This window comes from Mirounga angustirostris, unplaced genomic scaffold (assembly GCF_029215605.1).
Source record: "Mirounga angustirostris isolate CCGP_5_RB_7025 unplaced genomic scaffold, mMirAng1.0.hap1 SCAF_5, whole genome shotgun sequence".
NCBI classification, from domain to species: Eukaryota; Metazoa; Chordata; class Mammalia; order Carnivora; family Phocidae; genus Mirounga; species Mirounga angustirostris.
In genome coordinates this window covers 17,763,968-17,778,161 of record NW_026991713.1, presented here as the reverse complement: position 1 = coordinate 17,778,161, position 14,194 = coordinate 17,763,968, and the positions used below count along the sequence as shown (strand labels likewise).

General features: G+C 38.1%; 1 protein-coding gene across 4 annotated transcripts in view; it reads left to right on the top strand.

Annotated features, from left to right (window-relative positions):
* The window catches only part of HCFC2 (host cell factor C2), a 72,785-nt gene that overhangs the window by 4,891 nt on the left and 53,700 nt on the right, over positions 1-14,194 (top strand). For all 4 annotated transcript variants that reach the window (XM_064590706.1, XM_045872709.3, XM_064590705.1 and 1 more), the window contains exons 4-7: positions 8,801-9,009; positions 9,808-9,892; positions 11,779-11,885; positions 11,995-12,183. In XM_064590706.1, the coding sequence (XP_064446776.1) occupies positions 8,801-9,009; positions 9,808-9,892; positions 11,779-11,885; positions 11,995-12,183 (590 nt within the window). The remainder of the gene's footprint in view (positions 1-8,800; positions 9,010-9,807; positions 9,893-11,778; positions 11,886-11,994; positions 12,184-14,194) is intronic.

The window sequence follows — 14,194 nt, the reverse complement described above, 5'->3', positions numbered from 1 at the left end:
GGGAGCAAATAGATGGATGCAGTGCTTTTGAAAGCCTCTGGTTAAAACTAGCAGATTCATTTCTGTTCACATTTCATTTTGGTCAGCAATCGAGGACTGAGTGTTCTGCCTAGCAGGAGAGGGGAGGTGGAGAAGGTTGATCTGATCCTACACAGACATGTATTCTCTTTTATGGAATTGGGATCTTTCTTTTTGCTTTGCAACTTTGGGTGTTTACCTGTTTGTTTTTGTTGTTTGTTTTTCCTTTAACAGTATGTCTTTGAGATCTTTTAGGGCAGTAGATAAAAATTGACCTTATTTTTTTTTTAATGGCTGAAAAGTAGTCTGAATTATGCAAATTACTTAATCATTCCCCTACTGGTAGACATTTAAATATTTCTACTTTTTTGCTATTATGGTCTTTGCACATGTATAACGATTTTGTTTCTGTTGTTTTTGTTTTTTTAGAGAGAGAAAGAGCGAGTGAGGGTTGGGGGGGTTGGGCAGAGGGAGAGGGAGAGAGAATCATCAGCAGGCTCCATGCATAGCATGGAGCTGGTCACAGGGCTTGATCTCATGATCCTGAGATCATGACCTGAGCCGAAATCAAAAGTCACATGCTTAACGACTGAGCAACCCAGGCGCCCCAATTTTTGTAGATTCATACTTGTACATGGAATCGGTGGGAGGGAGGTCAAGGGTATTTACATTCAAGTTTGTTAGATATTCCTGAATCAACCTCCAAAGAGACAACCATTTTATATTCCTAATAACAGTGTACGGTTACAGTCTACACCCTTAACAGTATTGAATTGTCTCACTCTTCTTAGTTTTTGCCAAACTAATAGGTGAAATGCATTTCATGAATTTATTTTGATTTTTTTAAAAACTGGTACTGAGTGGTGTCTGGGTGGCTCATATGGTTAAGCGTCTGCCTTTGGCTCAGGTCATGATCCTAGGGTCCTGGAATCAAGCCCCACATCGGGCTCCCTGCTTGGCGGGGAGCCTACTTCTCCCTCTTCTTCTACTGCTCCCCCTGTTTGTGCTCTCTCACTCTTTCTGTCAAATAAATAAATAAAATGTTAAAAAAAAACACTGGTAATGACTGGGGCACATGGGTGGCTCAGGTAGTTGTGTCCAACTCTTGATTTTGGCTCAGGTCATAATCTCAGGGTCATGAGATCCAGCCCCATGTTGGACTGCAGGCTCAGCGCAGTCTGCTTATCCTCTCCTACCCGCTCTACTCCTCCCCACCCATGTGCGTGTGCACTCTTGTTCTCTAATATAAATAAATAAATAAATAAATAAATAAAATCTTTTTTAAAAACTGGCAATGAGCTTGATTAACTATGCATAGTGGACATTTGCAATTCCTTTTCTGAAATTGTTCATATCCTTTCATTTTTCCTTTTTAAATAAACTATAAATTATATACCATAAAATTCATCCTTTTTATACATACAATTCAATGACTTTAGTCAATTTACTGTGTTGTGTATCCATCACCATAATTCATATTTTTCCAAGTCTTCTATTTGTCTTTTTTAAAAGGGTTTTCATTTTTGTTTTATCAGGTTTGACAATATTTTTCTTTTATTGCTTTCTGCTTAGGAAGATTCTTCTACCCCACAACTATCTAGTACATTCACAGCTTTATATTTAAAATATTGTATGTTTAAAATATTAATAGATTTAGAATATATTTTTGTGACTACTATGAGGATTTTTACTTTTTCTTTATAATGGATTTCCAGTTCTCCACCACCATTTATTAAACAAGCCATTTTTTTCCTCACTGATTTTAAGTCCCATCTCTATCATATCTTAAGCCTCATATAAATGAGTCTTTTTCTAGGCTTTCAGGACCAGGGGTTATGAACTACACTCTGTGGGACAAATTTGGCCTGCTAGCTACCTGTCTTTATTAATAAAGTTTTATTGAAACACAGCCATGCCCATTCATTTACATGTTGTCTCTGGCTGCTTTCATATTAAAAGAGCAAAGTTGAGGGGTGCCTGGGTGGCTCAGTCAGTTAAGTGGCTGCCTTTGGCTCAGGTCATGATCCTAGGGTCCTGGGATCAAGGCCCACCTTGGGCTACCTGCTCCATAGGCAGCCTGCTTCTCCCTCTCCACCACTTGTGCTCTCTCATGCTCTCTTTCTCTCTCAAATAAATAAATAAATAAAATCTTAAAAAAAAAAGAAAGCAAAGTTGAGTAGTTGTGACAGACCTTATAGCTTCCATAGCCTAAAATATTTACTGTCTAGCTTTTTACAGAAAATGTTTGTCAACTCTTGTTCAAGACTCTATTCTGTTTCATTAATATATTTACCTTTCTGTCATTAATTGTGATGTTTGCTATAGGTTTCTAGTATTTGCCTTATCAGATTAAGGAAGTTTTTAAAAATTTCTAGTTTGCTGATTAGTTTTTTTTCTCTCTTTTTAACCAAAAATGGATGTTCATATTCATTTCAGACATAGAAATTAACTTACTATTTCTTTTCTTTTATCCATTAATTGTGTGAATTATATTATTAGGTTCTGAAATATAAGCCATCTTTTTATTTGTAGTTAAACCCCAGTTTGTTGCATTACAGTGTTCTTTTCATACTTTGCCGAATTCATTTTGCTAACATTTATTTATATTATCTATAGTCACTAGTGATTTTTCCTATATTGACTTTATTTGGGGTAGTGGGGTCTTATTCTAATCTGATTTGAGTATCAGGATTCTGTTATTCCTGGGAACATAATCAGGGCTGTGTTCTGAGGTTATGGGAAGCTTTCCATCCTTTATTATGCTTAAATAACATAATTTCTTGAATATTTAGTAGAAATTTCCCATAATTGTCTGAGATTGGTATAATTTAGGAAGATGATTTTTGCCTAACTTTTCAATATCTCATAGTTATGGATTCATTTAGATTTTTCTACTTTCTGTTGAATCATTTGGTAATTTATGTTTTCCTTGAAAAATCACCCATTTCATTTAGATTTTTACATTTTTTAATAAAAATTATAAGACAATTCTCTGTATATCTTTAAAATCTCTGTATCTGTAGTCACATCTCTTTTCTCATTTATAAATGTGTATGTTGTCTTTTCTCTAATCAGACTCGTGAGTGGTTTGGTGGTTTCAAAGAACCATTTTTTAGTTTTATTGATTTATTTTTGTTTTTCACTTGTTTTCTTTATTCCATTTCTTTAAATTTTTCCTTTTTTCTCCCATCCAAGTACTAACCAGGCCCGACCCTGCTTAGCTTCCGAGATCAGATGAGATCAGGTGCGTTCAGGGTGGTATGGCCATAGACTAAATTTTTCCTTTTTACTAACTTCTTTTAAACTTTTAATAGTTTTGGTACCTTTTCTAACTTTTTTGTAACTTCTCGTAATTTGAATGCCTATTAATTTATTTGTTTTCAGTGTTATTTTCTAATAAATGCTACACATTTTCCTCTGATTATGGCTTTGGCCATATTCCATAGGTTTTGGTAAATAGTGCTCTTATTGTCATTATTTTTTATTTTCTCTTTAACCCAAAAATAATTTGGCATAAATTTGTAAAAATTTCCAAATGGAAAGTTTTGTTATTGTTGCTAATATGTAGCTTTATTATATTGTGTTAAAAAATATATGGTCTATGGGGTTTCTTCTTTTTGAAGATTGTCTTTGTGGTGTATGTCAATCAGTTTTTGTGGTTATTCCATAGGTGTTCATAAAGATTGTAAGTTCTTGGTTGTTTGGGTACAAGGTTCTTCTATTAAATCACTGTTTTAAATTATTATTTGAAGCTTTTTTATTCTCTGAGTCTAGATCATATCAACTTCTGAATGACATGTTAAAATCTTCCAGTGTGATTGTGAATTTATTGTTTGTTCCTTGTATATCTACTTTTCAGTCTGTGTGTATTATTTTGTTGTAGACTTATCTTTTGTAAATAGGACTAACAGTTGACCAGTATTAACTGGTATAGCTTACTGGCTGGCATCCATTCTGATCTGTGTAAGTCTATGCCACATCAGTTGTCAAATAGTTTTGATATTATCATTGCTGTTAATTGCTTATAGCTGGTTTCAGGGTTTTTTTAATTTTAATTTTTAGATTTTATTTATTTGAGAGAGAGAGTGAAAGAGAGAATGAGTGGGGGGAGGATCAGTGGGAGAAGCAGACTCCTTGTGGAGCAGGGAGCTGGATGTGGGACTTGATCCCAGGCTCCTGAGATCATGACCTGAGCCAAAGGCAGACACTTAACCAACTGAGCCACCCAGGCACCCTGGTTTCAGGGTTCTTTGTTTTTTTAAATTTTATTTTATTATGTTATGTTAGTCACCATACAATACATCATTAGTTTTTAATGTGGTGATTCACGATTCATTGTTTTCATATAACATCCAGTGCTCCATGCAGTATGTGCCCTCCTTAATACCCATCACTGGGCTAACCCATCCCCCCACCTCCCTCCCCTCTAAAACCCTCAGTTTGTTTCTCAGAGTCCATAATCTTTCATGGTTCATCTCTCCCTCTGATATCCCCCCCTTCATTTTTCCCTTCCTCTCCTAATGTCCTCCATGCTATTCCTTATGTTCCACAAATAAGTGAAACCATATGATAATTGACTTTCTCTGCTTGACTTATTTCACTTAGCATAATCTCCTCCAGTCCCATCCATGTTGATGTAAAAGTTGGGTATTCATCCTTTCTGATGGCTGAGTAATATTCCATTGTATATATGGACCACATCTTCTTTATCCATTCATCTGTTGAAGGGCATCTTGGCTCTTTCCACAGTTTGGCTATTGCGGACATTGCTGCTATGAACATTGGGGTGCATATGGCCCTTCTTTTCACTACATATGTGTCTTTGGGGTAAATACCCAGTAGTGCAATTGCTGGGTCATAGGGTAGCTCTATATTTAATTTTTTGAGTCATCTCCACACTGTTTTCCAAAGTGGCTGTACCAACTTGCATTCCCACCAACAGTGTAAGAGGGTTCCCCTTTCTCCACAACCTCTCCAACATTTGTTGTTTCTTGCCCTGTCAATTTTTGCCATTCTAACTGGCATAAGGTGGTATCTCAATGTGGTTTTGATTTGGATTTCCCTAATGGCTAATGATGATGAACATTTTTGCATGTGTCTGTTAGCCATTTGTATGTCTTCTTCAGAGAAGTGTCTATTCATGTCTTCTGCCCATTTTTTGACTTGATTATTTGTTTTTTGGGTGTTGAGTTTGAGAAGTTCTTTATAGATCTTGGATACCAGCCCTTTATCTGTAGTGTCATTTGCAAAGATCTTCTCCCATTCTGTGGGTTGCCTCTTTGTTTTGTTGACTGTTTCCTTTGCTGTGCAGAAGCTTTTTATCTTGATGAAGTCCCAAAAGTTCATTTTTGCTTTTGTTTCACTAGCTTTTGGAGATGTATCTTGAAAGAAGTTGCTGTGGCTGATGTCAAAGAGGTTATTGCCTATGTTCTCCTCTAAGATTTTGATGGATTCCTGTCTCACATTGAGGTCTTTCATCCACTTTGAGTTTATCTTTGTGAATGGTGTTAGAGAATGGTCGAGTTTCATTCTTCTGCATGTGGCTGTCCAATTTTCCCAACACCATTTATTGAAGAGACTGTCTTTTTTCCATTGCATATTTTTTCCTGCTTTGTCGAAGATTATTTGACCATAGAGTTGAGGGTCCATATCTGGGCTCTCTGTCCTGTTCCATTGGTCTGTGTCTGTTTTTGTGCCAGTACCATGCTGTCTTGGTGATCACTGCTTTGTAATATAGCTTGAAATCGGGCAACATGATGCCCCCAACTTTGTTCTTTTATTTTGTTTTTCTTTTCTTTTTTTTTAAATTTTTATTTATTTATTTGACAGAGAGAGACAGCAAGAGAGGGAACACAAGCAGGGGGAGTGGGAGAGGGAGAAGCAGGCTTCCCGCTGAGCAGGGAGCCGGATGCGGGGCTCGATCCCAGGACCCTGGGATCATGACCTGAGCTGAAGGCAGACGCTTAATGACTGAGCCACCCAGGCGCCCCTTATTTATTTATTTATTTTTTTTTTTAAGATTTTATTTATTTATTTGTCAGAGAGAGACAGAGCACAAGCAGGGAGAGAGGCAGGCAGAGGGAGAAGCAGGCTTCCCGCCGAGCAAGGAGCCCGATGTGGGACTCGATCCCAGGACCCTGGGATCATGACCTGAGCCGAAGGCAGACGCTTAACCGACTGAGCCACCCAGGCGTCCCTATTTTGTTTTTCTTACAGACTTCCTGCCCCCAAGAGATTTTGTCCCCTAATAGAGAAGTTTTTTCCTGCCTTTGTATTTTATGTTTTCCATTTATTCTGCTTGTTGTTCCTTCTCCACCCCCAGCCCCCTGCCTTTGCTAGATTTTTAAAAATCATAGCAAGGTTGAACATTTGTGTATATATGTGTATGTGTGTTTGTTTATCTGTGTCTCTGTGTGTGTACATACACATTTATGCAATTTTTATTTCTCATTCTGTGAACTGTCAGTTTATATCCTTTTATTTGTATCTGTTGTGTGATTGGTTATAATCTTGATCTTGTAGGAAAATTTTTTTTTTTTTTTAAAGATTTTATTTATTTATTTGAGACAGAGAGAGAATGAGAGAGAGAGCATATGAGAGGGGGGAGGGTCAGAGGGAGAAGCAGACTCCCCGCCGAGCAGGGAGCCCGATGCGGGACTCGATCCCGGGACTCCAGGATCATGACCTGAGCCGAAGGCAGTCGCTTAACCAACTGAGCCACCCAGGTGCCCCGATCTTGTAGGAAAATTTTACATTAAGAAAATTTTATCTTTTTCTGTGATGTGTACCAAATTTCTTTTTATAGTTTATCTTTCTTTTGACATTGTTTTGTAGTGTTTTTTCCCCTAACTATCTTATTAACTGCTTTCCATAGACTATGCTTTGCTTATTTTTCCTTTTCCTTACTTTTTCTTGATTTACTGTTTTTTTCTTTCCTTCTAAAGATTTGAAAGTTATACATGCTAATTCTGTGCTCACCTTAGTTGCTCAGAAATTATCACGTACATTTAAACTGAAAGGATCTTGTCATCTTTGAGAATAGATTACTCTCTTTACTTTCCTTTGCTTTTCCCGTATTTTCCATGTATTCTTGAATCTTATTCCAGATTATAATAATGCTAATAAGTTAGTTTTTTGGTCAGTCTTTCTTAGTGATTATTTAGATCTCACAACCATACTTATAAAGGTCAATTTAGGGGCATCTGGGTGGTTCAGTCAGTTAAGCGTCTGCCTTCGGCTCCTGTCATGATTCTGGGGTCCTGGGATTGAGCCCTGCGTCAGCCTGCTTCTCCTTCTCCCTCTGCCCACCACTCCCCCTGCTTGTGTGTTCTCTCACTCTTTCAAATAAATAAATTTTTAAAAATCTTAAAAAATAAACCTCATTTTAAGTATATTATAAATTACTGGTTTCTTTGTACTACCATTTCTCTTATTCAGTGTATTTTTCCTGGATTTCTTACTTTTCTGGAATAACATCTAGAATCGTTTTTTCCCAAAACAATTTTATGGCTAAACTTTGAAGTTTTTTTGTTTTTTTTAAGATTTATTTATTTGATGGGGGAGGGGCGGAGGGAGAGAGAGTCTCAAGCAGATTCTGTGCTGAGCACAGAGGCCAGTGCAGGCCCGATCCCATGACCCTGAGATCATAACCTGAGCTGAAATCAGGAATCGGATGCTTAACCAACTGTGCCACCCATGAGCCCCTAAACTTTGAAGTTTTATATGTCCTAAAGTGTTTTAATTTTGCTCTCATATTTGAGTAATAATTTGATAGGAAATATATTCCTATAAAAGTTATTTTGCTCAAAACATTGAAAACATCATGTCACAGATGAAAAGTTTAATACCAGTTTGTAGAGTTAAAAAAAAAAAAAGCTATGTAGGGCACTGCTATGACATTATAGAGTAAAAGTTTTAAAAGAAAAAAAGTTGCAAAGTAGCATTTGTAATATGTCTCATTTATACATATGTGGATGTTCATAGAGAGAGGTCAGAAAGAGTATTTACCAATTATTGCCAGTAGTGATTGTCCTGATTATCTAGTACCATGTAATAAACTCCTCTGAAAGTTAGCGATGCAAAATAACAATGATTTATTATGTTCAGGGATTCTCTGCATCAGGAATTCAGACAGGACACAGCAGTGATGGCTAGGCCCTGAGATGGGAAGGCTTGAATGGCCACTCCCATATCTGGTGCCTCCACTGGGATGACTGAAGGATGGACTGAACTGGGGCCGTCCTCCTATATGCCTATATGTGCCGCTCCACATGGGGTTTTTGTGGCAGTTTGACTTACATGGTGCTTCAGGATTCCAAGAACAAGTGTTCTGTACTGAAGCTGCATTAGCCTTCTGTGACCAAGCCTCGGAAGTCACTCAGTGTCATTTCACCATACTCTAGTCGAAGCAGTCACGGGCTTGCCCAGAATCACGAGTGGGGACCAACATGTAGATCCTACGTCCTGATGGGAAGAGTGTCAGAATTTGCAGCTATGTTTTGAAACAGTCACAGTTGTTGTGGACAACAGTGTTGGTTAAATGATGGCAGGAATTTTTTAAAAATCTCTTCTGTTCATTACTGATCCCCAGAAGAGTACTTGGTACACAGCAGTATTTGATAATTACATGTTAAAAGAATGAGGAATGGGGTTTTTGCTCTCCTAATGCTTTTTGGTAGTAAATGAATTTTTCACAGTAAGCATAGATTATCTTTATAAATAGAAACAAAAATCAAATAAAAGGTATAATGTTAATGTTTTCATTTATTTCATGATATCCTAGATATTTGAATGATTTCTATGAGTTGGAGCTACAGCATGGTTCTGGTGTTGTGGGTTGGAGCATTCCAGTGACTAAAGGAATTGTGCCTTCTCCAAGAGAATCCCACACAGCTGTCATATATTGCAAAAAAGATTCTGGAAGTCCTAAAATGTATGTCTTTGGTGGAATGTGTGGTGCTCGCCTGGATGATCTATGGCAACTTGACTTAGGTAAGCTTACTTGATTCAGGCTCAGGAATTGGTTATGATTGATAAAGGCAAATGTAAAAATCGCTTTTGAAAAATATTTTTGGTTACAGTATTTATTGAGTTACAGTTAGATTTATAGAAGGCACTTATAGCCAGCTCTGGGACAGCCGAGATGTGATGCAAATGGTGGCTGATCAATGAAGTTAAACAAATGAATGTTTGATTTATGATAGTAACTCTCCTGTGCTCCTTATAAATAGGGTCGCCATATGTCGTTGTTTGCCTGAGAAGGCCCTGATTTATGCTTATTGTCCTGTGTAATTACCAATAGTACCAATTATCACTCTGTAAAGTGTCCCACTTGGGGATGATCAAATTTATATGGTTACTTTGTCCACAGGAAATGTAGCATTAGTAACGTTATTGCTGGTCAGTGGAAAAAACCGTGGCTAGCTCTTTTTAAGGGGATCCTAGGAGTGAGTGAATGGAGGGTAGGTGTGCCTTTCACTTTTGACTATCTTCTACACAGTGTCTTCTTACTTAAAATGTTAAAATCCCTAATCTGGTTTTAATCCAAAATTGGTGGCACCTAAATACAGTTCTCCATTACAAATGCTAACATTCAACTGTAAATAGATTACTGTAATTGGCTATTTATGTCAGCTGGAAATGTTTATTTTAAGATGAAGTTCAAGTAATGGTTTTGAAACATTTTTGCTTCTTTTTGGTAAGTCCTTTTTATATTTTTTAAAATTCTGCAAGGTGAGATACTTTACTATTATTAAACCAAATTGCTAATATACTTATTTTTACTTCTAGAAACTATGTCTTGGTCAAAACCAGAAACTAAAGGGACAGTGCCACTCCCACGAAGCCTTCACACAGCCAGTGTTATAGGAAACAAGTATGGTGGTTTTTTTTCTTTTTTTTTTCACTTTTTTTTTAAAGCAACTTAAGAAAGATACAAAGAAGAGTAGTGCTACCAATTACTTGGAAATAGATTATTGAATTTAACAATGATTATGTTTACTAAAGCTAAAATAATAAGCCTATAGAAGCTAAAATACTGTTCCATTTTCTTATCCTGCTGCCTCTTACATTTCTGTACATTTCTTACAGTGCCTTGCACAGAGTAGGTATTACATAAGTGTGAGGCAGAGTGTTGTCACACTGACTGGCTTCCATTGCCAGGTTTGATACACCTAACTCAGTGTTTTGTCTTACTTATTTTTGGTAGCACTTGATTTGTACTCAGGTATGTACTCAGTATGTACACTCAGTGATTGAATTTCGAATAGAGTTATGGTCAGAACATGAACTCTGTAACCAGATTGCATGAATTCAAGTCTTCCGTTTTGGTACATGTCATTTATGACCTGGGGCAAGGAAATTTAATCTGTCTGTACCTCAATTTCCTCACATATAAAATGCAGATAATAAAACCTATTTCACTGGCGCCTGGGTGGCTCAGTCGTTAAGCATCTGCCTTCGGCTCAGGTCATGATCCCAGGGTCCTGGGATCGAGTCCCGCATCGGGCTCCCTGCTCAGCGGGGAGTCTGCATCTCTCTCTGCCCCTCACCTGCTCTCGTGCTCTCTCTCTCTCTCGCTCACTTGCACTCTCTCTCAAGTAAATAAATAAATAAAATCTTTAAAAAAAAAAAAAAACCTATTTCACAAGGTTGTCTTGAGGATTAAATGGATTAATACATATGAAATGCTTCAAACAGTGCCTGGTACATAAACAGCACTCCATAAAAGTTAGCTTTTACTATCATCAACAAGCTCCCTTATTTGTGCATTATTGTGTAAATAGAAATTAATTATTTTCTTTGTGTAGGGACTTTTTCTTATAAGTAATGTTTTAGGAAACAACTAGAACCTCATTAGTTCTTTTTTTAAAAAATAGCCATAAATAGGGGCGCCTGGGTGGCTCAGTTGTTAAGCGTCTGCCTTCGGCTCAGGTCATGATCCCAGGGTCCTGGGATCGAGCCCCACATCGGGCTCCCTGCTTGGCGAGAAGCCTGCTTCTCCCTCTCCCGCTCCCCCTGCTTGTGTTCCCTCTCTCACTGTGCCTCTCTCTGTCAAATAAATAAATAAAATCTTTAAAAAAAAAAAAGCCATAAATAAAACCTAATAAGGCATATTTTTTTAGAATATCAGAACCCTTTTATAAAATGTGGTTTTCCATTGGAACTTTAATATATAAAATAGAAAATCGAGCTTGTTTGGTTGGCATGAGATCACATGGGCCCTAAGCGCTGCATGATAAACCTTCTCCTTCAGCAGCTATTAGGCATGTCTCAAGAACCCTTAGGGCCCTGAGGGACATAGTTTAAAGTTTTTTATTTGAGTGATATCAGTGACCAAAGTTATAAGAAACTGAATCCTCTTTGGTTACTGTATGCGTACAACTCTGAATTTGATTTTGGGTGTCATGAATCATTTGACTATCTTTCTGACTGAGGTACACTTAGTATATTATATATAATATTGATTTTCAAGTGTATTATAAGTGAAATATTCCCCACTTTATGTAACTTGCCAGAGAGAAATAATTTGATTCTGTATTGCTTCATGAAATTGTAAACTCTTCAAAGAAGACCACTTTATTCATTATCTTATTCCCATTACCTTGATCATGATAAGTAAGTGAATAGTCCTGAAGCTTTGAGTCAACAACTGAGAAATTTGTCTATTCTTAGCATTTTAAATCTAAAAAAAAAAATTAAAAAATTAAAGCTTTAGAAAAAAAAATCAAACACTCTATATTCTCTCTTTTTGTTGTTCAGGATGTACATTTTTGGTGGATGGGTTCCACATAAGGGGGAGAATATTGAGACTTCACCTCATGATTGTGAATGGAGATGTACTAGTTCATTTTCTTACCTAAATCTCGGTGAGTCTTGTAAGAGTTACTTGCTGAAATAAAATTTATTAATAAAAGAATTTTTGTTGTTTTGTTGTTTAAGGACAATGTAGTAGTCATGGATATTTCTATCTTTTAGATACAGCAGAGTGGACCACCCTAGTGTCAGATTCCCAGGAAGATAAAAAAAATTCAAGACCAAGACCAAGAGCTGGACACTGTGCTGTTGCGATTGGCACTCGATTGTATTTTTGGAGTGGAAGAGACGGCTACAAAAAAGCACTGAATAGTCAAGTTTGCTGCAAGGATCTGTGGTATCTTGATACTGGTAGGTAAGAGTATTCAACAAATATAATTTTTCCTTCAGGCAAATAAATGCTTGAGCCCTACCTGTCTCTTGAGATTTAGTGTAAATGCCACTGCCTCTCTTTTCCATAATTAAAAATGAGTGGAGGGGGCACCTGGGTGGCTCAGTCGGTTAAGCGTCTGCCTTCGGCTCAGGTCATGATCCCAGGGTCCTGGGATCGAGCCCCGCATCGGGCTCCCTGCTCGGCAGGAAGCCTGCTTCTCCCTCTCCCACTCCCCCTGCTTGTGTTCCTGCTCTCGCTATCTCTCTCTCTGTCAAATAAATAAATAAAATCTTTTTTAAAAAAATGAGTGGAAGAAATATTATATGTAGATATTTCCCACTCCAGGAGAATTTCCTTCTTTTTTTTTTTTTCCAGGAGAGTTTCTTTTTTCTTTTTTTTAAAGATTTTTTATTTTATTATTTATTTGACAGAGAGAGAGAGAGAGACAGCGAGAGAAGGAACACAAGCAGGGGGAGTGGGAGAGGGAGAAGCAGGCTTCCCGCCGAGCAGGGAGCCCGATGTGGGGCTCGATCCCAGGACCACGGGACAATGACCTGAGCTGAAGGCAGATGCTTAACAACTGAGCCATCCAGGTGCCCCACCAGGAGAGTTTCTTAATTTCCCTGTCCTTGAATATAGACTGGATTTAGTGACTCCCTTCCAAAGCACAGAATATGGAAAGGGACCAATAGTAGCTTAACAGTGGAGAAACCTGGAAAACACCATCTTAATCAAGCAGTCAATGTTAATAGCACTACTGATAGTCATGTTGAATCATTTATCCCTGCCTCTCATATTATGTGATAAGAAGAAACTTCACCTCTGAAGGTGAAGGTTTCTACACAAAACCCATAACCTCATTCTAACTGTGAGAACATTACCAACAAACCCAAATTGAGGGACATCCTAGACATTCTATGTGAACAGTGCTCTTCAAAAATTTCGAAGTCATGGAAAACAAAGTGAGGGGTGCCTGGGTGGCTCAGTCAGTTAAGCATCTGCTTTTGGCTCTGGTCATGATCTCAGGGTCCTGGGATCCAGCCCTGCACTGGGCTCCCTGCTTCTCCCTCTCCCTCTGTGATCTCTTGCTTTCGCTCTCTCTCAAATAAAGGAATAAAATCTTTTAAAAAAACAAAAAACAAGGAAAGTGAGAAATAGTCATAAATCGGAGGAGACTGAGGAGACACGAAGACTAAATGCAAGGTGGTACCCTAGATTGGATTAGAACCAAAAAAACCACAAACTGGTGAAATCTGAGTAGTCTGTAGTTTATAGTATTATTCCAGTGTTAATTAGTTTTAACAAATATGTTAGCATTAAGGGAAACAGTAAAGAGTATATGGGAACTCTGCATTTTTTCTGTAAGTCTAATAAGAGTATTCCAAAATAAAAAGATTTTTTAAAAAGATTTATTTATTTGGGGATGCCTGGGTGGCTCAGTTGTTAAGCGTCTGCCTTCGGCTCAGGTCATGATCCCAGGGTCCTGGGATCGAGCCCCGCATCGGGCTCCCTGCTCGGCGGGAAGCCTGCTTCTCTCTCTCCCACTCCCTCTGCCTGTATTCCCTCTCTCGCTGTCTCTCTCTCTGTCAAATAAATAAATAAAATCTTTAAAAAAAAAAAAAAGATTTATTTATTTGGGATGCCTGGGTGGCTCAGTCGTTAAGTGTCTGCCTTCGGCTCAGGTTGTGGTCCCAGGGTCCTGGAATCAGGCCCTGCATTGGGCTCCCTGCTTGGTGGGAGGCTTGCTTCTCCCTCTCCCACTCCCCCTGCTTGTGTTCCTGCTCCCGCTCTCTGTCAAATAAATAAAATCTTAAAAAAAAAAAAGATTTATTTATTTTTAGAGAGAGAGAGTGCATGAGAGAGCATGGGAGGGGCAGGCAGAGGGAGAGGGAGAGGGAGAATCCCAAGCAGTCTCCCGGCTGAGCATGGAGCCCGAGGTAGGGCTCAATCCCACAACCCTAAGATCACGACCTGAGCCAAAATCAAGAG